The 25,848-nt window shown below is 49.4% G+C and overlaps 8 protein-coding genes across 8 annotated transcripts; 5 read left to right on the top strand and 3 right to left on the bottom strand.

The window, feature by feature from the left end:
• Positions 1 to 1,322: 1,322 nt before the first annotated feature.
• N7484_010159 (pyridoxal kinase) lies at positions 1,323 to 2,758 on the top strand (the record flags this gene model as incomplete). Its single annotated transcript, XM_057120546.1, has 6 exons — positions 1,323 to 1,373; positions 1,422 to 1,432; positions 1,492 to 1,571; positions 1,663 to 1,875; positions 1,943 to 2,060; positions 2,122 to 2,758. 6 exons carry the CDS (start codon positions 1,323 to 1,325, stop codon positions 2,756 to 2,758), a joined length of 1,110 nt encoding a protein of 369 aa, XP_056970101.1.
• A 1,429-nt stretch (positions 2,759 to 4,187) lies between these two features.
• Positions 4,188 to 5,385, top strand: N7484_010158 (phosphotransferase family protein; the record flags this gene model as incomplete). The annotated part of the gene is made up of 3 exons (XM_057120545.1): positions 4,188 to 4,286; positions 4,339 to 4,634; positions 4,692 to 5,385. The coding sequence occupies 3 exons, from the start codon at positions 4,188 to 4,190 to the stop codon at positions 5,383 to 5,385; spliced, it is 1,089 nt and encodes a 362-aa protein (XP_056970100.1).
• Positions 5,386 to 7,372: 1,987 nt separating this feature from the next.
• Positions 7,373 to 9,052, top strand: N7484_010157 (uncharacterized protein; the record flags this gene model as incomplete). Its single annotated transcript, XM_057120544.1, has 3 exons — positions 7,373 to 8,625; positions 8,675 to 8,872; positions 8,938 to 9,052. 3 exons carry the CDS (start codon positions 7,373 to 7,375, stop codon positions 9,050 to 9,052), a joined length of 1,566 nt encoding a protein of 521 aa, XP_056970099.1.
• A 720-nt stretch (positions 9,053 to 9,772) lies between these two features.
• N7484_010156 (DUF3759 domain-containing protein) lies at positions 9,773 to 10,295 on the top strand (the record flags this gene model as incomplete). Its single annotated transcript, XM_057120543.1, has 3 exons — positions 9,773 to 9,788; positions 9,888 to 10,031; positions 10,126 to 10,295. The coding sequence occupies 3 exons, from the start codon at positions 9,773 to 9,775 to the stop codon at positions 10,293 to 10,295; spliced, it is 330 nt and encodes a 109-aa protein (XP_056970098.1).
• A 2,523-nt stretch (positions 10,296 to 12,818) lies between these two features.
• Positions 12,819 to 13,910, bottom strand: N7484_010155 (putative C2H2 transcription factor; the record flags this gene model as incomplete). The annotated part of the gene is made up of 1 exon (XM_057120542.1): positions 12,819 to 13,910. The coding sequence occupies one exon, from the start codon at positions 13,908 to 13,910 to the stop codon at positions 12,819 to 12,821; it is 1,092 nt and encodes a 363-aa protein (XP_056970097.1).
• A 2,136-nt stretch (positions 13,911 to 16,046) lies between these two features.
• On the bottom strand, positions 16,047 to 17,086 carry N7484_010154 (putative L-cystine transporter; the record flags this gene model as incomplete). The annotated part of the gene is made up of 4 exons (XM_057120541.1): positions 16,047 to 16,412; positions 16,484 to 16,922; positions 16,974 to 16,991; positions 17,043 to 17,086. 4 exons carry the CDS (start codon positions 17,084 to 17,086, stop codon positions 16,047 to 16,049), a joined length of 867 nt encoding a protein of 288 aa, XP_056970096.1.
• A 676-nt stretch (positions 17,087 to 17,762) lies between these two features.
• On the top strand, positions 17,763 to 20,197 carry N7484_010153 (uncharacterized protein; the record flags this gene model as incomplete). Its single annotated transcript, XM_057120540.1, has 3 exons — positions 17,763 to 17,910; positions 17,973 to 18,340; positions 18,395 to 20,197. The coding sequence occupies 3 exons, from the start codon at positions 17,763 to 17,765 to the stop codon at positions 20,195 to 20,197; spliced, it is 2,319 nt and encodes a 772-aa protein (XP_056970095.1).
• A 1,556-nt stretch (positions 20,198 to 21,753) lies between these two features.
• Positions 21,754 to 22,380, bottom strand: N7484_010152 (uncharacterized protein; the record flags this gene model as incomplete). The annotated part of the gene is made up of 1 exon (XM_057120539.1): positions 21,754 to 22,380. One exon carries the CDS (start codon positions 22,378 to 22,380, stop codon positions 21,754 to 21,756), a length of 627 nt encoding a protein of 208 aa, XP_056970094.1.
• Positions 22,381 to 25,848: the final 3,468 nt, after the last annotated feature.

Below are 25,848 nucleotides of genomic sequence, written 5' to 3'. Positions count from 1 at the left end.
ATATTGGCAAGGCTCTTATAGCTTTTGGCAGAAAGGATTGATGCGACCCATTTATCTATGGAGCTATAGTGGATCTGTCCGGCTCCACCATGCTACAGCCTCCGGAATCACATATATTGATTGCGTCACGAAAGACCTGCTATTTCGGTTGAAATTTGCTATATACGGCCTTCCACCTTGTAGAAACGGCATCACCAGCTTATTGAATCTTGGCGCGGTCCACGGCCCCGGGGGTGATGTGTGCTTGACCGACGTTGTGGACGATAGAGATCCCCTGCTTTCCCACCGATGTCGTATTCGCGCAGCGTGTACTTGGTCTCTCGCACAGCAATTTCAAGACCTCCCCTTCAGCAGTGATATTGCAGATGTCCGTTGAATGGGTAGTATCAGACAAGGTTCCAAGGTTGAGCGCTTTACATCCGTCGTCACATTGCCAAAGCGCTTGGCAGCAACAATTACCCCAATATAGTCTTCACGACCTCGGGAATCTTCTTGGGAAAAGGCTTGGCTCCTCGTAATCAACCTGAGCTAGTCAAACGAATTTCCTGAGCTTCGACATCAGAGCTTTGATTGGAGGCATCCGTTAATCTCAGGTGAGCCACATCTGGTCACCTCTCCAATCCAATAATAAGTTCCCACACCCTAAACCAAATATTCAGCTCCAGTTAGGTCTATCTCGAGCCGAGTTTATGCTGTATCAAGCTTATGGGTTTTTTTAACCAAAAGTATGTTGAGGGTGGGTTTCTGAGTTGGAAACGGATGAGGCTCATATTGAGGTGTATCGGTCACGTGATATCCATGGTCTCTTGAAGCCATGAGATTTACTAAGCAGAAACGCGCACAAGAGCGGCAGCTCTAGCCTCTAGAACGCCCCGCCTGCACGGAGTATAGGTGCATACAGAACTAGGTACAGATTCAGGATATTTGATGCCGATTTTGAAGGCTGAGCAATCTTGGCTCTCTTCATCTGAAACTACTTCCAATGATAGATCAATTGATCGATCGTTACTCAATTTTCACTCATTCCGATTGGGTTGTATTGTCCGAGTACAATGTGCGAGGCTGAAATTAAAGGAATCGCGCACCATGCAAGGAGCCCAGACACGGGTTACAACTCCTGATCAAACAAAAGACATGTCGATTATCCAAACACAGGACAAAGACTTATTTTCATAACACGCATTCTGCCCATACTGTATCTCTCTTATCGGGCTCCATACTGTAAGACGGAAGCCAATGAGAATTAGGTAATAGGAATGTCAGTGACTTCCCCGTCCAAACCCCCACAATTTACGACCACCTTCACTCTCATCAATCTCACAATGTCCGAATTGCTTGTACCTGAAACCCGGGTACTGGCAGTCGCCAGTCATGTAAGTTTAATTTCCGGGTAAGTTTATTCAGAAACTAACACGGATTAGGTCGTTTATGGGTACGTTGAGATCCTACTTCGATGATAAGAGTCATGCGACATCAAACTGATCTTTTTAGCCATGTGGGTAATACAATGGCCGAGTTTGTCATGCAGTCCTTGGGCTGTGAAGTGGCAGCTTTGAATACTGTGCATTTCAGTGCGTTTTCTATCGTCTCGTGCCATTGGGGTCGACTCATCGGTGTCACCCGATGAGATATATCATGTTCAAAGCTAACTAGCTTTGGTAGGCAACCATACTGGATACCGGCAGTTCAAGGGTACTCGTGCAACTGCCCAGGAGATAACAGATCTATACCAGGGTCTGTGTCAGAGTAACCTCACGGACTTTGACGTCATGTTGTCAGGCTATGCCCCGAGTGCGGCGGCTGTGGAAGCCGTCGGTGCAATTGGAATTGATCTGCAAAAGAAGGCTGAGAATAAGCCCGGCTCCTTCTTTTGGGGTGAGTCCTGTAACTCCAGTAGAATTATGCAAGCAAGCTTTGGATTTGAATCTAATCTGCAATATAGTACTGGACCCAGTAATGGGAGATCAGGGCCGACTATATGTCAATGACGACGTCGTTCCGGCCTATAAAAAGACCATCCACCATGCAGACTTGATCCTGCCCAATCAATTTGAAGCAGAGTGAGTTCATCTAAGACCAGTGCTATATCTCACAAGCGTGCACCCCTCTAAACTCCAATAGGGTCCTGTCCGGCATCAAAATCACTTCTCTGGCCACACTAGCAGAGGCCATCACCGCCATCCACCGCATCTACGCCGTTCCCCATGTCATCATCACCTCCGTGCAACTATTCAAATTGTCGCAGTCAGGTTCAACTCCAAGCCCACCAGAGAACTACCTAACAGTCATTGGCTCCACGACCCGATCCGACGGGTCCCCGCGTCTTTTCCGCATTGATGTCCCCGCACTAGACTGCTTCTTCAGCGGCACAGGCGACATGTTCGCCGCGTTGACGGTTGCCCGACTTCGAGAAGCCGTCGACGCCGCTAGCCCAGACTTGCGAAATACCGCCTCCTGGGTCTCACCAGATGACGTGGTACCTAGCAACCTCCCATTAGCCCAGGCCACTACCAAGGTCCTCTCCAGCATGCACAGTATTTTGGAGCGGACGATGGAGGCCCGTGATGCAGAACTTATGTCGGCGTCGTCCCAGAATGGAGGTTTGACACCCGAGGAGCAAGAGAAGCAAGAGTACCTGCGTCGTACTAAAGCGGCTGAAGTGCGTTTGGTGCGGAACGCGCGATTCTTGCGCGACCCTCTGGTTCAATTTGCTGTGCAGGAGTGGCGCAAGGAGGATATGCCCACTCATTTACAATAGGGTAGAATACGATCGGAGATAACATCATGATGGGACGACCAGGGTCTGAATATAGACTCCATTAGACCAATGCATGCATACTTTCAAAGCTGAAGTGATGAATTTTTCTGTTGATTGGGTCGTTGTCGACATATAAATCATTAAATCATCCCGGGAACCATTTCCCATTAGATGTACTCCGTGACTTTCTAATCAATGGTGTCAGGTATCAATATTGGCAATTCAAATGCCAGTGCTGCCGAATCCACCAGCACCACGAACACTCTCCTCCAACTCCTCGACGACAGTCACCTCAGGGGTGTAGATCTGCGTAACGAAACATGTTAGAGCACAACTCAACGAGCTGGGAATTTATAAAACTTGACTCACCCTCTCAAGAACCAGCTGAGCAATGCGATCCCCCTCCTTGACTATTTTCAAACCGTGGATCAGCAATTTACCTTGCAAAAGTAGCTTCAATAGAGACCGTACCAGGAAAGTCGACATCCGAGTGGTTAAACAGCAAAACCTTCACCTCGCCTCGGTAGTCGGCGTCAATAACACCAGCACCTGTATCGATGAAGTGCTTAGAAGCAAGACCGCTACGAGGAGCAACACGGCCGTCTGCAGGGGGAAAAAATCAGCCACCACGCCTTCCCACTCAATTTGCCCTGCTCCATGTTGGAAGCTCAAATTTCGATCAATTGACATACAAGTTCCCTCAGGCACAGCAATGGCAATGCCAGTATCAACCATAGCCTTTCCCTTTGCAGGGATGACGGTCTCCTTGGCGCTGTACATATCGTACCCCGCAGCGAAAGCAGAGCCCCTCGTGGGGGCGCGAGCGGAATCAACAAGCTTCTTCACCAGCAGCGGGGGCATGGGCTGCTGGATAGAGGTAACAGCGGGGGCATCGGTAGTCATGGCGGCGATCTTAGTGCGTTTGGGGAGCGGAGAGGTCGGGAGGGAGGGGGGTTGGTGGGTGGTTGTGTCGGTAGGTGGGGAGGTCTCTTTGGTCATGGCAAGGAAATAGGATCAATGGAGAAAGAGATGGGAAAGAGAAGAAAGGAAAACTGGAGCAGGTATGGGTCCAATGGTCAATTGATTCTAGAAATTGCGGTGTCGGTGTGGGGATCTTTTGTCCCTTGCGCTTCCACTTTCACCGCTGGGACGCGTTTCACTAAACGCGTGACGGGCGTCGGTAGTACGGCCTCTAGCGACCACTGTAGCAATTCTGTCAAGGCGGTGTGGGCAGCTCTCCCCGCTCCGCTGGGGACGCCGAGGGTTTTCGGGGATTGGCTACTGCCGAGGTTCACGGCTGTGCAAATTAATGCCTTGAACTTGCCACTTGTATATATCCCTTGAATTCAAACCTGGCCATTACTGGAAGCTTCTCCTGCATTATTTGTCTTGCTCTTTCTCTCGAACACACATATCCATATCTACAATCATGGCGGGAGCTGTGCGCCAGCCTATAGACCTGCCCTCGTTGGAGCGGTATATTGACCAGAACGTACCAGCACTCAAGACGCCACTGGATATCAAGCAGGTGAGTTGGCCACTGATATAGAGACATGAATGCCCTTGCTGAGACATGGCAGTTCGGTTTTGGCCAATCCAACCCCACCTACCAGCTCACCACCGCCGATGGTAGGAAGGTCGTGCTGCGGAAGAAGCCTCCTGGAAAGCTGCTGTCGAAGACGGCACATCGCGTGGAGCGAGAATACCAAATCATCAAGGCATTGGGTGGGACCGATGTACCAGTACCGGAGGTGTTCTGCCTGTGTGAGGATAACGACGTGATTGGGACACCGTTCTACATTATGGAATTCCTGGATGGGCGGCACTTCACCGACCCAGCGATGCCTGGAGTCAGTGCAGAGGAGAGGAATGCATTGTACGTTTCACGCACAACTCCACGCTGAAAGCCCACATCAGACTTATACCGTTTTAGATGGAAGAATGCCGTGCAAACCCTTGCGAAGTTTCACTCGGTGGTGCCCTCATCCGTAGGTCTTGAAGGATTTGGCAAGCCAACGAACTTCTTCGACCGCCAACTCGCCACGTTCAACACCATCTCGAAAGCGCAAGCAGCGGTAGTGGACGCTGACACCAAAGAGCCCGTCGGCGAACTCCCTTACTTCGACGACATGGTGCAGTTCTTCGCACAAAAGTCCTCGCAGCCACGCGACCGCGGAACTCTCGTCCACGGAGACTACAAGATAGACAATATGATCTTCCACAAGACCGAGCCGCGGGTAATAGGAATTCTCGACTGGGAGATGGCAACGGTCGGGCATCCACTGTCGGACTTTTGCAACCTGAGCAGTCCGTGGATCATGGAGGGCGCGGATTCTCAACTAGAGACGTTCCAGACCGGGCGGGTGCCAGGGCTGCCGACGCGTGAGGACTGCATGCGTTGGTACAGTGAGGTGGCTGGATACAATCCTGCTGAGGATATTCTTTGGGGTGATGCGTTCTTTGCGTTCCGAGGCTCCGTCATCATGCAGGGCATTGCGGCCCGGTTTGCAGGGCGTCAGGCCAGTAGTGCCCGGGCGGGAGAGTATGCTAAGCGGGCTAAACCTTTTGCGATGGGAGCGTGGGAACGGGTGCAGCGGGTGCAACGACTCTCGCAGGGGAAGTTGTAAAAGGACCGGAGGACCTCGGTAGGGGTGGGATTTTCGGGGTTTTTCTCCTCATTTCTTCATGGGCTTTTCTACACCAAAGATGACTCTTATTGTTTGGCCATGATAAATAGCATTACTAGTCGGTCGGCCTTGGAATTCCACTGTACATAGGCAATCTGAAATGACCTGGTCTGTAGATCCTAGGGAATGATTCGAAGAAGTACTGGGTACTTGAGAATGATTGCCCTTCCCCCTACTTCATTAGTTCTAGGCGCAATGACGGTAAAGTCCGTGCAGAGTCAGCACTAACCACGTTGAATCTGGCCCGTAATTCTGCGGGCGCCAATACTTGTCACGCCAGTGCAACAGAACTTTGTTTTGATACATTACGAATCCTCATTCCAATTTGAACGTGATAACTGGTCATCCTATAATATTCCATCGCCCATCAGTTATAATGGGCGTAGGATTCGTGGGCGTGACCAGGTGATTGGTGTAGAGAAAGCGGGGCGGCAGGAATGAGGCTGCGTTTGGCCCTGCGGCTCTACGTAAACGTGAGTGAGGCTGAGGGGGCGAAAAATAAAAAAGAAAATAAAAAACCTTGACACCCGAGGGAAACTGGAAAATGCAAGAAGAGGATCAGAGAAAAAAAAGCAAAAATGGAAAAGTGGGAAAACCAAAAATCTAAAATCCCAAACCCCGACAATTAATTTGCACGTCAGAAGCAACAAAACCGAAAAGGGGTGAAGAACCCACTTCCTACACCGTCCCCGGTTAGTACGAGACTCGTTAGAATCATCCAGTTAGAGCATCTCGGCGCGGGCCGCGTGATTTGCCCTTTTGAACTGCGCCGGGACAAGGCTCTTGAAACGGATGCGTTGTCATGATTCCCATTCCCTTATCTGATAGTTTATGATACTCCGTACTCCGAAGCACAAGGCTCCGGAACAGTGAGATAGAACCACATCTGACATACGTACGACGTCCAAATGGGCTTAATTAGCAGGGTGGAGCCTCGCTTTGTGCAGCTTCCATTCCTGGGTCGGGAGGTCCAAGAGTGTGTATGGGGGAAGTGGGGAGAGGGAAAGAGGGGATTCGTGGACGTGACCACCACTCATACTTTCCCCGGTTGTTGATTCCGAAATTATTGAGGAAAAGCGAATAGTGGAGCCTGGATGAAGTGTTCCAAAAAAAGAGAGAAAAAAAAAGGAAAAAGGGTGTGTACGACTTGGGGACTGCCATCCCCTCCTCCTCCCCCCCCCCCCTCTCTTTCCCTCTCCCTCTTCTTGTTCCCCTAATCCTCCGAGCAATCATCTGCACCGGTCAGCGGATTCTAGAGCGTAAATGTAGAAGTAAAGAAATCAATACATCAGAAGACAATGGATTCAGGCCTGCGGGGAATTTCCTAGGAGCCTCGACCCACTCCCGAGTTACTGCAAGAGCCGCATTTCTCTCTCTCCCGTGCGTTGACGTGGATGATTTGCTAGCTCATATCTTGTCATTTTCCCCTCTTTTTTTTCTCATTTCTCTTCTTTCCTTCCCTCATGAGATCCGATGGAGCCGCTGCGTTGAGCCTCACCCGACCCGTTCAAGGTTCCATTTTGGTTCTTTCTCGGTAAGTTTGTTCTTTCTTTTTTCAGCCTCATCTTGTTCTCTCGAAGCTTTCCCCTCTTTTCTTGTTCCCCCCTCTTTGTCCATAGTCCTTGGAGCCTCCCCTACTTTCTTGTTCCCGTTTTGTTTTTCTTCCATATGTTCTCTCCTTTGATTTAGGTGTGTGGGAATTCCCCTGTGACGACATCTTCCAGCACTCTGGTCGCATCTCATCTAGGCGCCGGGTAGTGTTTTGCATGATTCCGTGTTTCGGGTTCCAATATTGCTTTTCCAACCCTCTTATTGGGCATACATTGTGAGTTGAAAGAGTCTCAAAAGCTAACGTTCCCTCCCTTAGATCGATAGTCCGGATGGATTTGCCCTCAGCTTCCTAGCGTCTTACACATCACATCACCCTATGCCCATGCACCCCCCACCCGCCTCTATGACGTGCGACATCTACGTCTCGGAAGAAGCGTTCAATCGCTCCCCACAACTGGTCCCGCAAAAGATCAATTATGGGGTGGGGGAGGAACCACCGCCGTTCGCCTCCGCGGCCGAGTGCGACAAGGGAACGCATGACCGTTCCCGTAAGCACCACCAGCCGGGGACCCAGCCGCAAACACGTTTCGGCGATGGTGTGCTGATGAGGATCATGGGACCAGACAATCCGGAAGTTGCGACCCAGGCTGAGGAACAACCGTTGAACTGGTCCCCTAAACAGGGCAGAGCCCAGGATTTGGATCGATTCCCCAAGGACCTGCCGCCGCCGAAATTCGAGTCAAAACCTGCCGCTCGTCCGCCGACAATAACATCGCCCCCGGTGAAAGAACGCGAGGACGAATCCCCTCAATCGCCCGAGCGTATCCTCCCTCCGCCCGTCCCGTCGCAAGATCTCAAACCAGCCTTCTCCCCGCAACGTCCCCGTCTCCTGTCCCTCACCGCTCCACCGACAGGCCCGCCGATATATCTCGCGCCGCATCGAAGAACCTCAACTGCAGAAGGACACTCCCCTGATTCCAAGCAGCCAGAACTGCACTCTCGCATCTCTCTCCCGTCTCTCCAGTCACTAGCCTCGCCTCCCAATTCATGTGTCGGAGCTTCCCCAGATACGGGCGGTAATACGCACAGCCTACCCTCTATTCACTCCGCCTTAGGACTATCACAATCTGAGTTCTCCTCAGCTCGGATCAACGGCTTTCCTCCTCCCCCTTCTTACTCCTACCCACCGTCTGCTACGTCGCGCAATGATTCCCCTCACGAGCGTCAATTACCTAGTCTTTTACCGCAGATCCCTCCTAGTCCGCTCTCTCATCTCTCTCCTATCAGCATCAAAGATATATCCACCAATGCTTCTCCGGCCTCACAGCCATCTTTCTGGCGTACGCCAACCTCCGCCGTGTCAAGCGAGCAGCAAATTCCTCCGCCGCCACCACCCCCACCGCCACCTCCATCGGAATCCAATCATCATCACTCCTCGATGATTGCCAAAAGCCCGGCCACAAGCTATCCCACTCCCACGGAGCCAGTGGCCTCCACCGCCGGGGAGCGGACTTCATTCAGCTCGCATCCTTCACCAGAAGATGGATCAGCAATCACGAATATAGGTGTCTACAAATGTACACATCCTGGGTGTACCGCGGCCCCATTTCAAACCCAATATCTGCTCAAGTAAGCCTGCCCGCCCATGCCAACGCACGCGTCCCTAATCCAGGAATAGTTCCCATGCAAATGTGCACTCGTCAGATCGGCCACATTTCTGTCCCGTAGAAGGCTGCCCTCGTGGTGTAGGCGGGAAAGGGTTTAAACGTAAAAATGAGATGATGCGGCATGGCCTAGTGCATAACTCGCCTGGCTATGTCTGTCCGTTCTGCCCGGATCAGCAACATAAGTATCCCAGACCCGACAATCTTCAACGGTATGTCAAAGATATCATAGTCTTTTGTAATGTCACTTAGCTAATTCCGGAGGTTTTGTTTACAGGCATGTTCGTGTCCATCATGTTGATAAAAGCAAAGATGACCCAATACTCCGTGGAGTTCTCGCACAACGTCCTATCGGCAGTACACGAGGCCGTCGGAGGCGGCTAAATGGATGATGTCTTCCTTTGTTGATTTGCGTTGCTGTGACCTTCTTAGCGTTGCGACCCACCGAGGGGATGTGAGATCAGATCATATCACGACAGCCCACCTCGGTACCTTTGCGAAACCCCTTTACGAGTTAATGACTTTCTCATCTGCGATACCTTTCTTTTGATTCGTTCTGAGCAGCTCTTTCTATCTTTGTTTATTACTCGATTCGATGATACCACTTATCACTGTTAGAAGCATGATGATACACGGGACATTCATTATGTGTTTGGTTGTGGGTGCTTGTCACCGCCATTGTAAAATGATCCACTCGTTATTCCTCTGTCTTCTATTTATCTCTTCCCCCGATTTGTCTCTCTCTATCTCCCCTATGTGGCATTGAACAGGGTCCATGCCAGGATCACGGCAATCGGGGAGTTGGTCAATCGTTTTGGATTTTGAAAAGGACCTGAGCAATACATAGCAATCCAATCATCGTACTTTTAACACGTTTGCTGCCTCTTTTCTCCCCTGTTTGACCCGCTCAGTGGCGTGACCCCGCCCAGGGTAGAGGGGCAAATGTGAAATCGATGATCAGCACCTCATGTGGACCCCCCCCCCCCCCCTAAGTCCGTACCTATATGAACCCCTCCTCACCCCCTATCCCTCCCTCTTCTTGTTCTCTTTCTCTCTCATCAACATCTCTCTTTCTCTTACTCAATTCACAATCTCCATACAAATATATCAAAATGGGTTGGTTCAGCGGTAAGTTGTTGACATCTACATCTTCGGACTGCATGGAGCCGCTTCGCCAAGCAATCCAAGCTTCCCAAGCATTGACTAACATCTTGGCTTCTTCTCCAGGCGACTCCGAGCAGGCTTCCCACCACCAGCAGTGGAACAACTCTGAGCCCCGTGAGCACGAGGCCAGCTTCACCCACGAGCTGCTCGCCGGTGCCGCCAGCTACGAGGCCGCTAAGGCCTACGAGGAGCACGAGGCGCGCGAGGGTAAGACCCACTCGACCCATCCTTTCTCAACCAATTGCCCCTCAACACGAAACAGTACCAAAAAAGAAGATCCCGAGCTGACAATGGCTAATAGGCAAGCCCCCTAGCCACGAGAAGGCCAAGGAGATCATGGCCGGCATTGCTGGTGCCTTCATCGACCGTGAGGTCGAGTCCAAGGGTCTTGACTTCGTCGACCGTGAGAAGGTTAAGTACCAGGCTCGCCAGCACATCGACAATGCTCCTGGTGGCCGTGACGGCTGGTAAACATTTCAATGTAAATAAATTGTACATATAGGCTGTGCCTAGAATGTTCCAGTCACGCATCTAAATGAACATGTGATACCTAAATGCCAAAAATATTCTGCCCGTAGTAGAATCTAGATAAAACATTTGAACGGTTGCTTAATTCAATTCCTACAACGTACGTTCAATTTATCTGGGGGATGCCCGTAGGGCTGTACTAGAGATCGAATTGACTTGCCCTACATGCGACTAGCGGTAAGGCAATCTTATTTCTCGGTGATAATATCGGGTCGATCTATCCGCCACTTACGTATCAGTGGGGGAGTCGGGTAAACGTTTCAGAACCGCCACCATGACCACATTGCATCTATACAGATTTTCTAAAATAAGAAACAATATAGGTATAACACCTTTTCAACAGCCCTTTAATGACTCTTGGCGGTTTTGTTGGCATATCAGGTGATTTGAGCCGCCTACCGTCACACAAGGCTCGGAAAATTAATCTCGGTATCTCGCCGATGCAGCTCGGCACCTGCGAACAATTAGATTCCACTGCTGTGTACCTAGGGCCATGTAACTCTACTAAGTGGGAAATCCAGAGCGAAATCTGTTCAACGCTGCAATGCTACTCTAAAGATCAAGGGTAATCCTAGAGTTGAATTCAGATGAACCTAGGAGCCTTGGAATCTGGCACGACGGGGCAGTTTAGATGTATGTCGTGATACATACCACAGGGTTATACGACCCGAATGGCTGACCAGGGTTTGCCAATTTTCGCACTAAGACACTCGGGTAAGAGCCGCATGGCACAGGCATCATGTGAACGGGAATCGACCTCGGGACAGATCCATGCCATGCTTCAATTTTTGGGATATTGAAAGATAAACTGTCATCCATGAGATTCGTGCGATGTTGCATTTTCTAACCTCTACTTCCCAGCTAGATCCGACATAATCTGACCGTGGCGCCAAGTCGAGGCATTTTCTGTTTGAAACGACCGCCTCATTCTGCGTTGGTCCCTGGTGTCGACTGTTTAGCCTTGAAGGTTATCAGGGTCTCTGATTCTGTGCGCCCAGAGTGTCAAACACAGTCATCATAAAGAAATAAAATGTACGATTTCACGGGCCGCACGGGGGACCGTTCTAAGGCTTCCAAAGTCATTCTGAATCTAAGAGTATCCGTGGATTGAATACTTTAGGCTTTCTCTAAGTCGATTTAAGGCATCGACTAGCCTTGACAAGAGGAACTCGTAGCGGTATACGGCACAGGCAATGTTGACTTCAGAGCCGAGCAACTATCTGATAACAGAAAGTTTCCAGAACATGGTTCCACGAACCGGCTACACTAAACGTGTCCACGCCCGATCGATGAACTGTCAAAGTTAAATCAAATGACTTGAAACGAAAGAAACAGGACGACAATTACAGCGGTTGCAGTGAAGGATCTAATTTGCTGCAACGTCACAACTAAGATTGAAAAAAAAAAAAAAAAAAAAAAAAAATATATAAAAAAAGATAAAATAAAAAAAAAATAAAGATAGCGCAGAATAGATGGACTCGAAATCCAAAGCCAGCCCTTTGGAGTAATAAGATACAGATGAATGTCACTGCTGATGCGGTACCCTCATTCCAACATTCCACTGGTCTGCTCGGGGAGGGGCCCCAATACGCGGCATTGGGTCACGAAGAATGCATTTCGTCAATTCCACAGATGATATACATAATCCCAGGGGAAGATAGTCATGACTTAAGTGATGATTGCCGAGATTATGGCTGAGTCTACATACCATATTCCTTAGCTGCTCATTTCGATTCAACGTCTTGGCTAGATTCAAGAATTCCGATCTCAAGGCAGTCGGGTCGCATTCCACTCGGCTCAGCCGGTGTGAATGGAATGTCAGATGGGTTTTATGGTCTATTTTCGTTGTAAATACTGGAGATGCTCGGGGCTGGAAACAAAAATAGAGTCTCGGATATTTATATAGAAACGGACTGGGCGTAGGACTAAGGGCTACCAGGGGTTGCTGTGTACATTAGCTGAATTGGGAACCGGACTAGATGGACTCAACCGAAGTAAAAGAGCGTTGTGTGAAACCTTTTTTAGATCTCCTTCATATGACTTGCGTATGCATTTTCTAGTTGGGTACCTGGCAGGACTATGCCCAGGTGAGATGTATGTAGATTCTGTGTTAGTTCAATGTTAGGTAGTGATCACTTTTCTAAGCACTTCTAAGCACACAGATATCGTGTAGTAGATTAAGTTAAAAAAAATCAATTTCGAGATTCAATCTAGATAAGTGGAAATAGTAACCGTCCAGCCGTTATACTTCACAACATAGCTTCGAACTCTTATGCCCAAGGTCCATTCCTGGGGTCATTTCCCATTGCCTTTCTTGACTCCTTTTCATATAGTAATTTCACCATCTTCCATTTCGCCAAACCATACCCGCTATCCCATGCGTATCTCTTACAGATTCGAAAATGAAACCAAACAAAGTAAAACATAAAAATAGCCAACAATTGGGATGTGAGGACCAGCCCACGGTCAAGTACTCACTCCACGACGATGGATCCTCCGCAAATGATCCCTCATGTTATCCACCCGGCTGAATACACGTCCACATCCCTCCCACTCGCAGACAACACCGGGGTTGTGCCTCGCCTCATGACGAGTACGGTCTTTCTTACTAGAGAAACCGCCATGTCTGGACTGCGGACATCCCTCATATCGACAGAAGAGGTGTTTCTGATGACGGTTGAAATGCTTCCGCAGATCACAGCCTCGTTTGAATGAGGACTGGGATGTACAGCCCGGGTGGGCGCAGCGCCATTCTCCGTCCCCAGTTGGAATTCCGTAGTGGGATAGATCGGCTCGATTTTTCGGTGGGGAGTTGGGTTGGAGAGTTGGCATTGGGATGTCGAGATCGGAGATTGTAGTTGGAGTTGGGGAGGTGCTCATTACTGAGGTTGTGTCGAGGGTTGAGACTGAGGCAGCGGTGACTGTGGGTGGCGATAGATAGCCATCGGCTTGAATGTTGAACCATGGTGCGGATGTGTTCATGTTCTCGTTGAGAGATGCGTAGTCCGCTGGAGGCATTTCCGTTGTTTCGGCCTGTTGGTATCGAGGGCCGATAGCTGGGTATGATGTTGCAGACTGGAAGTTACCGGTGGCATGACTATTCATGCACCACTGACCGATTTCTTGATGAGTGTAGCCAGTCTCTGGGAGCAGCTGACCCATCGAAGCGTGGGCGGAGTCAAAGGCGAAGTAGGGTGTCATGAAGGGCGAAGAAGAGGCAGAGCAGATGGCAGAGTCTACCGAAGCGGGAGGTGGAAGCATCTCTGCATCAGAGGCACTAGACCAAGTGTAAAGAGATCCCATGGCGTCGCTAGCGGGGGAGGCCCTTTGATCTGATAGATAGCCTTCTGGGGCTAGAAAAGAACCCGTGGAATCGGGGTGGACGGGTGCATAGCCCAGGGAAGGCTGCAGCCCAGCCGAATGCGTGTGCGATGACGATGAGCTGACAGGGATTTCCGTCAGGCCTACCAGATGTGGAGGCAGACTACATGGCGTATTGCCAGGCGCTATCAATCCGCCAGAGGTGGCGACAGCGTAATTATTGCGCTCGTTGGACATGTCAGGCAATGATTTTGCACGCTGATTGAGAACAACGCAGTCCGATAGTGAATATAATATATCAATTTCTCGGTCCAAGTCCAATAAGGTCGTTGAAGGGGAATTGTTAATACGCATAGCAATTAACACAAGGCTGCGGAAGAAATTGTGGTCCGTTAAGTCCCGTGTCCGGGACAGAGCAGATGAAGGTCCGTGGATAGATGAATAAACGTGGTGGATTCCCGATCCAGGCGGGAGTTAGCGGGAGTTATAAGCTTTGATTATATCCCGTCCAGTGGAGAATTGAAGTGCTCCAGAATAACAGTGGCTGTTGCATTCAGGAACCGTAAATATAGTGATGGATTGGAAGCCTGAGCTGTGTATAAGAAAGAATGTTCGAGGCAGTGCTTTCTTGGTCCAGGTGTGCCCCGTAAGATAAATGCGATTTTAAAACCAAAAATTACCGAGAAGAGATCTGCAACAGTCTTGACTCAGAAAGAAGGAAGAAACATGCAGTTCGCATGTTCAATAAAAAAAAAAAGGAAGGGCAAGTAGGGATTGGAGGGACGATGAGATCGACCCGCCCCGTGGGACTCCCAGAACCATGAATCACAATGAATCAGATCAATCCTGACCCCGGGGCCCGGAGCATGGCACATTATGCACGATTTTTGGCAGCCAAGGTGATCGACGTAAGAGGGGAGATGCGCAGCAAAGAATAGGGTTGGAAGGACGCTTATTGGTCCGGTCAGTAGGGCTGAGCAATCCGGCTATCGAATAGAGCGGTACGGGGCTGAAAATATGAGCCAAGAAATATTCCATTGCATGGCGATGATAGGTTGTCCGTACGGACGAGCTAGATACGACAATCCCATATGGGAATACGTCGCGGAGTTAAACCCTTTGTAGACATGCGGCTTATGGTCGCTGCGGGGTCCCACTTGGAGCAAAGCCCAGGTCAGAACGTCTTCCCACTGTGCTGGGACTTGATTACAATTCCATTATCTAGATTTCCAAGGACTCCGGAATCTTCTCGATGGACCCTAATCCAGATCTAGTAATCGTGTTGTTCTTTCTATGACGATATATGTACGGAGGGGAATGCCTATTTCGTGAAAAGGCATCTTGTAAACAATCGTACTTTTGCCTACGCATAATGGAATTCCCAATCATCTTTCTCTCTCTATTTCTCTATCTCGTTCTCTCTCTGTCTCTAAAAAAAGCAAACCCTTTTGCGGTCTGGGCGCCTCGACGCAACGGCAGCATAAAGGTAGTATCGGGTTTCCGACCAAACCTGTAAATGTGGCATAGGCCAGCTCAGGTGTCGAGGATTGACGAGACAGCATGTTACGCTGATCCATCCCTGAAACAAGCAGGGATTGGAGCGATGAGTTAAGGATATGGTCCGGGGGGTCAGCTGAGGGGCCGCTGAACCCGACACCGACGGTTAGAACCCGGTGGGGCTCCACCTCGACCCCTGTCACTACCCCTGGATCCCTTGCCATTGGCCAGTTCGCAAAAAATTAGTGCTTAGTCGCCCCTTCCACCACTCACATTCCACGCTCCGGTCCAGTGGGGCAAGGTCCCCAAACACGAGAAGCGGTGTCTCACGAGCCGCAAAAGGTGGCTGCATTACATTATCAAGCAGATTGATCGATTGATCGGGTCGTCGACAGTCCTGCAATGTCGGTGGGGAACTTGGTGGTCAAGGGCACGTAGACATTTGGCCACGCTTCCATTTCTGCCAAGTAACCAACGCTGACGCACTGAATCATGTAATAGGAAAGTGAGATGTACACGACTGACGTGCTCATATTCATTTGAGTTTCATCTTTGCGAGCTGGGTAGGGCTGACGCAAACATCTTCTAGCTTCCAAGATTTTCAAGATTCTTTGCACAAATAAAGAGTATCCCAAATAAGACTTTGAGTTGTTAAACCAGCAGACCCGACTTTACGCGAGACATGTCCAAGATTGGGAGATGGTGGAAGGTTTGCTAGCCTTACGCCCCCAATGTCTCAACGCACGGTGACCAACCCAACTGCCGAACACAGATTGTTCACATTGCAAAAATAGTAGTTCCTTCTCCACAATGTCTTTAATTCGGCCCCGCGGTTTCACATTTGCTTGATACGTTCTATAGATGCTCCCCTCCATATCATCTGGCTTGCGCGGACTCCTCAGCCAATAGAGGCGCGGTCGAGTCGGCATCCGAATGCGGATATCCGGGCTTGGACTCCGCCCCTCGATATAGGATGTAGTGCTGAGTTATGAAAATCAGATCGGAGATGATCGTAATATTCCCCAGGAAAAGCTTAACCGGATTTCCGGTAATACCGCTCCAGTCGCTCTGGAGGCTCGAGTCCATGATGAGCTGAAGTAGTGACAGCACACCGCCGGCCAAGTCCAGCAAGATTTGATTGATGTTCCAGCCCAAGGTCGACTGACACTTGTAGTTCATCCAGGCCTGCGGTACATACTTCACAACCGTGATGACGAGCTTGATATAGGAAAATATGTAGATCTGGAAAAAGATGGTTCCTGCGTTAGATTGCCACACGAAGGACCTAGGGATGCCTTGCGGATTAAACTTACCACATCGATCCACGCCCAAGTCGAAGGATCATGACCCCCGTCAGGGCTCTTTGCCAAAACAACCCAAATCGCGATGAGTGGTGCCAAGACGGACCCCCAAAATAAGCCCGCTATGGGCTTGCTGATCCTTTGAAAGCGGGAAACCTGTAGACCCCAAATCATTGGCCAGAATTGCGAATACACAACCAGACTCATGATCACCGCGTGAACCGCGAAGGCGAAGTCGTTGAGGCGGACCGTAGGCTCTTCCGAGAGTGGATGCCGAGATGCGTATTGGGCGCGAATCACTGGTGAAAATAGGAAAGCACCATTGTAAATGGTGTAATATATGAACCCCAGACAGTTGACTGTGGGAAAATCAATTGACGTCCCAGCTGTCGAGCCCCGTCGAAAATTATAGATGGGCTGAGGATAGAAAGATGTTGACCAACAGGCCATGCTGTGCGGGTACGTCAGCCCCATACGAGCCTTAATTACGGATGTAACATACTATATCCAGCCCAACAGTCTGCTTCTTATCAGTCTCCGTTCCAATCTCCTGCCCAGTGGGGATACCTACCGAGACAGAGCCCGAACAAAGATCTCCAGCTGAGATAGAGTCATCGCGGATGGACAATTCGGCTGAGAAATCGTATTGTCCCAATTCCTAAATTTCTGTGGTCTCCTGTGTCCTCACCGTGAGGAAGAGAAAGAAAAACAATCAGGAACATCCAGGGATCAAGGCATCATTCTAGTGCTGGATCATGTCACTGATAGACTGATAAGGTCAGGTGATGTTGGGGCATCGATCGGTCTTATCATGTGACTTTCTGGTTGTCCCGGTTATGAGCTGGCACACTAAACTGCATTAGGAAGAAAGTTGACATGGATTCGTTGCGCGCAGCCCGCTTGTTGTCTGGCCCTGTACGACTCCTCTCTGTCGCTCTCCCTATTAACTGCGATTCTCGTGGCTGTTTTTCCAATCTTCCCAGGCTGGAACTTGGTTGGATTTCTTTGGACCTTTGCGCATTTCATTCCCTTCTCTACTCTGTTAACGACTACGACTTCGAACGACCTTTTTCACGCTCACCGCTACCACATCGAACCCTCTGACACCCACCACCATCTTCAAGACAAGCGCCTTAATACTACGATTAATCATTTGAAGGCCTGTCACCAAGCATTCCACTCGAGTCGCCGATCCCGTCGCATGGTGCATTCCTCGGAACGGGAGATCTCAATAGATCTCCTTCAATAAACCCCGACATTCCAGAGACAGATATACACGAGTGCTGAGAAAATGACGGTCTCCGGGCTCGCAGCTGCAGGGAGTAGCACATATTCCTCGAATACGCTGCACGTAGGAGATGGAACGTGGGACTCTGAGCGCGACACATTCTTGCTGCCCAATCTCATGGGATTGAATTTTGAGACGATGCGATACAATGGTGCGTCCTACACACCGATTTAATATTCCAGTGGCAAGTTCGACTGACAAGGACGTGGATAGGCATGGGAAATCGATTCAAGAACATGACCGGGTACCAATCGATGATTATCGCGCACGGCGTTATTGCCGCAATCGTTTTCTTGGGCCTCGTTCCAATGGCATCCCTCATCATCCGATATTACTCTAGATGGAATCCATACTGGGCATTCAAGCTTCATGCATGGTTCCAGGTTTTAACATTACTTTTAACAACAGTCGTTTTCGTGTTGGGCTGGTTTGCTGTCGGTCCAGAGAGGAGTCTGACCAATCCGCACCATGGAATCGGTCTGGCAATCTATGTCATGGTCATTTTCCAAGCGCTATGGGGCTGGTTCGTCCATAAGGTGGAAAGAAACAAGATGCGACACCGTGTCCCATTGAAGCTAGTGGTTCGTTGCGATGCAAATGACTCGGTCTTATACTTGTGCTGATATGGAATATAGCTACACCGATGGCTCGGTCGCGCACTAGCTCTTCTTGGAATTATCCAAATCCCGTTGGGCCTGACATTATATGGCTCCCCCAAGGTCTTGTTTATTCTGTTCGCGCTGGCTGCATTCGCATACTTGCTAGCATTTTTCATCCTGTCCTACATGTATGACGATGAAGGTTATCATGTTCCAAGTGATCATGGCGGCAGTCGGTTGAGTCACAGTCATTACACAGGGCCATCTGTTGTAGAAGAGCAGCACCATGGCGGGGGTGGACTGGGACAGGCTCTCGCTGCCGGTGGAGCAGCTGCAGCACTGGCTGCGTTGTTCAAAGGCCGCTCAAAAAGTCGCCATTCAAGCCACGCATATGAGGAATCACGCACATCTTATTCGGATGAAAAATACTCTGATGAAGTTTCTCGGAAAGAGAGCGGTGGTTGGGGCAAGAAGATTCTAGAAATTGGTGCTCTAGCCGGTGCTGGTATGCTTGCGAAGAAATGGTGGGATCGTCGAAAGGAGCGCAAAGATGATGCCGAGTCAGGACGGTATAGCCCTGCTCATTCGCGCACTGATAGTTTCTCCGAGGAATCCCTAAGTCGACTTGAAGATGGAAGACCAGAGCCCAGTCACCGTACACCCCTCAACCGTCCACCCAGTCGACCCCCAAGTCGACCTCAAAGCCCTGGCTCATCATATTATTACAACAGCACATATCTCACTGAGCCTGAGAGGCGCCCATCACATGGCATTAGAGATGCTTTGCTTGGCGCGGGCGCCTTTGCTGGGCTGAAGAAGATATTTGGCGGTCGTCGCAACAAGGATGACGAAGAAAAGAGGCGACTAGATGATATTCGTCGCCAAGAGGAAGAAGATGAGCGGATCCAGCGGGTCAACAGCAAGCGACGACAGAACAATCCCCCCGGACTAGGACCTTACCCGTCCCGACGCCGGCCGAGCTCATATACCGAGAGTGACCTCACACCAACTGAGCTGACTCCTCGGCCTCCTCGGCAGGCGTCTCATGGATCGCTACTTTCGGCTGAGCCCATGGCATCTGGGGCTGTCCACGACCCGGTCCCCTCAGATCTGCCTCCTCCCAGGCCTCCAATCCACCACGAACTTTCCGGTGACTCAAGGTCAGAACTACCACCTTCTGAGGCTGGAACTGAGCTCGCAGCCGGATTTGCAGGGGGAGCTGCGGCGGCGGCCGCAGCTTCCAGCCGCCGTCGCAACAGTCGTAGTCATAGCCGCAGCCAAAGCCGAAATCGACGTCACGACGACCACGTCGAGTCTCCGCCAGTCTCCGTCAAAGTGAAGATGCACAACGACGGTCGTCATGTCACCCTCCGTCGTCTCACAGAAGAAGAAGCTGCTGCAAGCCGCGAAGCCAGGCGCCGCGAGCGACGAAACTCGAGACGTCGTGCAGGAAGTGCAAGTTCCCTCTCTGGTGACGAACGAAGTCACGATCGCTGGCGTCGTGTGGAAGAGTTGGAACGACAACAAGAGGAGCAACAACGTCATGCTGCCGCTGCCGCCGCCGCTGCGGGTGTCCCTATATCCATGGCACCGTCAGGCAGTATGCCTGCATCCTCTATGCCTCCTCCATCTCACATGAGCCATATGCCAATGCCACCTCCACCTCCTATCCCGGGCCCTGCACCTTCCGGGCTGGCCTATGGCAGTGTAACCTCACCTGGTACATGGACTGGCACCGAAGCCAGTGGGTCATACGCCAATAATCGTCGCCGCAGACGGGCAGAGCGAGCCAGGACACGACAAGAGAGGCAGCAGCAGCACGGAGTGGAATTTGAGTAATACTAATCCCGCTAATCCACGTCTTTCTGTTTCTTTTTGTTTTCGTTTCATCATGGATTTCTACGACCTGTACAAAACGTCCTCTGGTTCGGCCCCTGTCGATATGTTTCATGTCTGATTGAAATTTGATTATTTTATGCACGAATTTCAAGGTTATGGAAGGTCATTTTTTTGTTCATTTTTTTGTTTTTTTTCTTTTGTCCAGGGCAAGCGAGTTTATGGGATTGATTATCGGTCGGGTTTGGTTCGTTCAAGTCGCATCTGACTTACTCATTTTCTCCTGATTCCCATATGTACTTAACGGCTGCAATCATGCATGAAAATTTTTATCTGCTATCCAATTGCGTGTTCAATTAGAAACTGGAAATTTGCGATACCCAAAATACTTACCAAGGTGAACATGTGGATCCCTTGAAAGACATTAAAGTGCGATTTGGGGAAACTAGGAACGAGCTCAAAACCCTATCTTAATGAGAGGAATGGGACATTGTTACAGCTCCAGGGGAAATTCATAGGCCAGTACCTTCTATTCAAGCGATTGGAGATCAATGTGACGGGCAGCTATTTGTAGGGGCCTTCCAAGCTCTCGCATCTAAGTAAGATGCATAGAATAGCCATCAATACATAGAATGATAGCTACTGTGACCCGGAGCTACAGCTGCTTTCCATTCCTTATGGGAAAAAGTTGCACAGATGTTGTCTCATTTACCATGCTTGCAGAAGGTAGACCAAATATACCACGTCCCTGCAAATATGAAGTGCTTTTAGTCTGATAGATAGCGTGGGGGCCCCAAGGTAAAAAACCACCATTATCACTTGCAAGACTCATTGACACTTTGTCATGCTAATCTATCTCAGCTCTCTTACATCTAAACGCAAGTTGCGGAAAGCAACAACTTTCCCCTACGTAGTCACGCTATACCGAAATGTCTCTAGTGGTACCATATATAGAAGCCTACTGAGACCAAATAGCTCTGACTCGATGTTGTGTGAATTACTAAGAATTTGTAGACGGTCAGACCCTCGTGGCTTGACTAGCTAGTGCCACTCGCGACTTTCAACGAGTAAAAAGGTGACAACTCTCCTCACGATTCATCCAGCCTCAAGACCTCTAAATTAAGATTCCAAGTGTTTTAACCGAGACTTAGCGCATATTTCAATACGAGCCCGTGCCATTCCGAAGGGAACACGGAAACACGGAATGTGGTGCTTTGAGCTGTCCACGGGAAACCTTGATACTAAAGAGCACAGACGCAGGATATCTCCAGCAGCGTAAATGGAAACGGTCAACATCTGCTCACGTTTGCCTGATTTACCCCCACGGCTGCGAGACCATTCTTCTGCCAGTATGACTAGCTCCAATCATGTTATCTAGGATATTAAGGTGGATGAGGTGGTTAGATGTGGGGTTGGGCTTACACAGATAGGAGGCTTCCCTTGGCAAGGCTTCTTTTCAAATCTTGATTGAACCTATATGGAGGGGCTAGAATAGACTTATAATAATTCTAAATTCATGCAAATGGACATTCGTGCCACCATCATTTCCCAGTCGTGATTTACAGGGCAAGAGCAAGGCCCAGCAAACCAGCAGCACCAGCAACACCCATAGTGATACCGCCAGTAGCAGCGGGTGCACCACCAGTCGAGCTTGTAGATGCAGGACTAGATGACTTGGCGCTGGAAGCTATACTCGAGGCCGCGGAAACCTGAGTCTCTGTAGCAGTTGAACCAGATGAGCTGACAACAGTGGTGGCCATAGAAGCTCCGGAAGAAGGCCCGATTGAGCTGGTGCTCATAGCCACCGTCATCGAGCTAGTTTCACCAACCATGACCTCGTCAAACCCGCCAAGGGAAGTAACAAGAGCCTTGATGCTGGCAGGCAGGTCATTGTACCAGGCTGGGTAGATGCCTTCCGCAGCGGCGCTCATGACCGCAGCTGCAGAAGCAGAGTTCATCATCTCATATTCCCAAGCAGTTGGGACAGCAGTTTCTAGGACACTGACGTAATCAGAGGGAATTGATGGAATCGAGGTGATGTCCGTGGTGTCCAGAGAGTCGGAGCCTGAAGATTCAGAACCCGAAGATTCGAAGCCAGAAGAGTCGGAGGCCACGGATGTAGCTTGGGGCTTAGCCAGAGCGGGAGCCAGAAGAAGAAACAGGGTAGCAAGTGTCTTGGACTGCATTATGGATATACAGGAATATTAGGTAGAACTTGTATCAACGAGCGACAATAAAAAAGAAATCAAAGAATGAGATGATGGCAGCGCTGGGGATAGAAGTGACAGATGCCTCCAATGCCATAAGTTGAAATAAGTGACATTGAGACCAGCCAGTCGGTTAAAATTGCCAGAAAACGTCCAGGCAAGATCTCATTAGCGCTTCAGAGTCAATTAGCTTCTGGTCTAACGAAATTCCCCACAAGCCCCGTGCCCGAGCCCATTCGTTACTAAATCAGGGTTTTCGTCGGACCCTGACCATCTTCCCCCCTTGACTCGGTAGAATGCAGGCTTTAACGTAGCCTACGCTAAAGCCTTATTCCATTGCATTGTCTGAAAAGAGCATTTTATGCATTTCGAGAATTTATAAAATGAAAATTTGCATTTTCGGTGGATTTGGTATGCGATCTGACGGGCTTGGCACGGCAGGGCAAATTGCTTGTCCAAACTAAGAAAAACCCAAGGACTGAGGAATTACGCCGCTAGAACCCCCTCTTTTAGTATGCGCCATTCGACCAATCTAAGCCATAGAGTTTCTCCTGCGGCTTTTTGTGGCTCCGGACGCGTTCCTAGCGCTGATGGCCATAAAAGAAGGTGTCAGATAACCCAGTTGGCCTTCGGGGTTTATGGGCTACAAATAAAGAGAGAAAGGGGCTTTTGAGTGACAACCAGACTAAATGGAATCCTATAATATTCAGAAGAGAGCAAGTCTGATTAATATTGTAAATAAGGGGGCAAAGAAATATTCAAAACACGGGATGCCCTCCAAAGCTCACTGAGGGTATTCCATCCCAGCGGGAGCCTTGTACCCTGACTGGAGACGAGTGTATTGGGCTTCCACCTCTTTCTCTTGCTGCACGAGCAAACAGCACGGGCAAGCGCAGGCCATTAGACAATCGTTGCAGGTGGAGCCACCTATACCGAAGTGTTGGCGGATTTCCCGGCGTTTCATCATTAGAGGAACCCAGCACAAATAGCAGTAGTGGGTTGCAGCGTAGATACAGCACTTTTTGGAACCATTTGTTAGCGTAATGGGCTCGGGATATGTGGGTCTCAGGAGGCAAATACGTACATCACCGTTGAAATAGGTGTATTCTTTGAGTGCAGGGTCTTTGAGACGAGAGGAGGTTTTCCCTAGAAGGGCACACGGGCAGCACCATGCCAGAACGCCTAGATGGGCTGTCAGTCAAATTTTTATAGAAATGTGAGCAGAGCTCTTTCAGGTAAATTACATGTTTTTGTTGGGGAGAAGCAATCCCAGAAGGAACTAGACCACTCGTTGGTATTTTGGCGGTCTTCCTTTCGTGCTTCCATTGCTAGTTAGTTGATCGGTTCTTCTTCATAAGTCAAAGTGACCTCTTCAATTGATTATATGAGAAAAGTAGCTGTGTCTGCTCCCAGGTGAAGATGTATGAGAAGTGAGATATGGCTAAGACCTCTCTCTTGCCCTGTGCTGATTAATAACAAGGGCTTCTTTCTTGATAGCCTCAAAATTCGATATCTAGAAGCCAATCAAAGCAATCAATATGCACTAGTCTGTCTAGTAAGGGGCTGAGTCTCGTGTTCGAAGCTTCAAAAAAAGCCACAGCTTTAGAGGTGCACAGACCACCGCTCCAGGCGAGGGACGGGCGGAACTGCATTTTAGCGTGGGCTCTTTACTTCGAAATAAGGATCTGGGTGCATCAGAAGCTTTTCTTTGGTGGCAGTCGAGACAATATTGTGGTTTGAAGATTGTCGAAAGTCGCTTTTGCGCTCGGTATGATCGTCAGGCCTTGCCCTCTAGCAAATGTCCAATGCAACGCATTGAGTAAAAGCCATACCAGCTCCTTGTTCCCCGTAGACCTTTTCAAATGCTTGCTAGTAAGCAGATCACACTCATAATATGTCCTTCAAAAGTGACATGTAAACACCTGAGAAGAAATGTTAGTATTTCTCGCAAGAAAAGTAAGTATAAGCTAACCAACCAGCAATTTTCCACCTCCGGTCAAATATCTCAAAGAATCTCTCAATATCCTGAATAGCTTTCAAGGATTCATCATGCCCTTCCATCCTGTATTTCTCTGAGTAGAATTGGATCACTCGGAAGCCCCACGGCAAAATAAAAGGTGGTGCTATGCGTACATCTCCAAGGTTCCCATCTAGGAAGTCTCGGGTACGTCCAAGATAGAAAGTAGCTGATAGCTTTCGTGGACGCTCAAGTTGTGCTACGCGTGGGTTTTTGACATCGCTTAAGTGCGAATAAAGCAAGAAGATAGTACTGTTGATATGAGTGCTCAACCTCCCATGACAGGTTGAAAAAAGAAAAGAAAAGAAATCACCACATACCAATTGAGAATATTGCGCGGCATTCCAATCGCCACGATTGCGGATTGCCCTTCAATTTCGAGAACAGCCATCAAAGCTTCCACAGTACGGAGCAGCTGCACGTATCTTTCATCAGGAATAGGGATGCTTTGTTGGCACTCAGATGCGCACTGAATGGCCTTTGAGAGAAGATATGTCGCATGTACTAGAAGCTCGAAGCTTCCCATGCGAGATGTTACCGGTGACAGCAGAGTCAGTTTTGTGTCTGCCATTGAGATCGGTCCTTCCATATCATTCGAAGGTAAAGTGTCATTTTCATCGGGTTCTGCTAGTAGAAACGGCTCACAAGGGCGACCAATTGCCATAGTCCTGGTTTCCTCCATTGGATCAGTATTCTGATCGTGTCAACGAAGAAAAATCCGAAGCAAAATGGCAAGCAAACCTCTCATTAATATATACTGACCACCATAAACGTCTTTGTGTCTCGACGTCTATCCAGTCAGTAGAGGCTTTAGGTGACTTCGGTCCATGAATTCCGAGAGCAGTGAGATATCGCGAGCAAGCCGCCAGCGTCAAATAGGCAGAAGGATATATGCCGTGACCGTGTTCATATATTAGAACCAAAATCTGGGCTTGTAAAAGCTGGGTAGATAATTGGTCATTGACTTCAAAAGCCACAATACTGATTTTCACGGCCAGGTAATATCGATTAGACCGGTTATCTCCCGGGAGGTGGTGAATCAAAAGCTTGATGCATGCCAACAAAAGAGTTTCTTCATTGGTCATCAAAGTAACGGGTTGTGAAAGATTCTTTCGAATGTACTGCACAGGAATAATCGGCATCCAGTAGTTCACAGTCCATAAGAATTGGGCAAGGTAGTCACCGTTGTTGGCATCGGTAACAAAATCTTGTAGATCTTTTGATACCAAGACCCTATTTACGGGTTCCCGTGAAATATTTCCTTGGAGGTATGGATAGCCTAGGAATGCAGCGGCGGTGTGGACATTTGTGACAGGCAAGCTATCGGTATCATGGAATTGATCCAAAGGGACTGCCCTGCTAGGAGGATGAGTCCCTTGGCCGAGCCCTCTATACTGGCAGCGATTATCTGACCTATGGGGCTTTAGTAG

Source organism: Penicillium longicatenatum, assembly GCF_028827895.1.
Source record: "Penicillium longicatenatum strain IBT 33135 chromosome Unknown contig_6_segment0_segment0, whole genome shotgun sequence".
NCBI lineage: Eukaryota > Fungi > Ascomycota > Eurotiomycetes > Eurotiales > Aspergillaceae > Penicillium > Penicillium longicatenatum.
The sequence above is the reverse complement of the archived record's forward strand: the minus strand, read 5'-3'. Positions and strand labels throughout refer to the sequence as shown.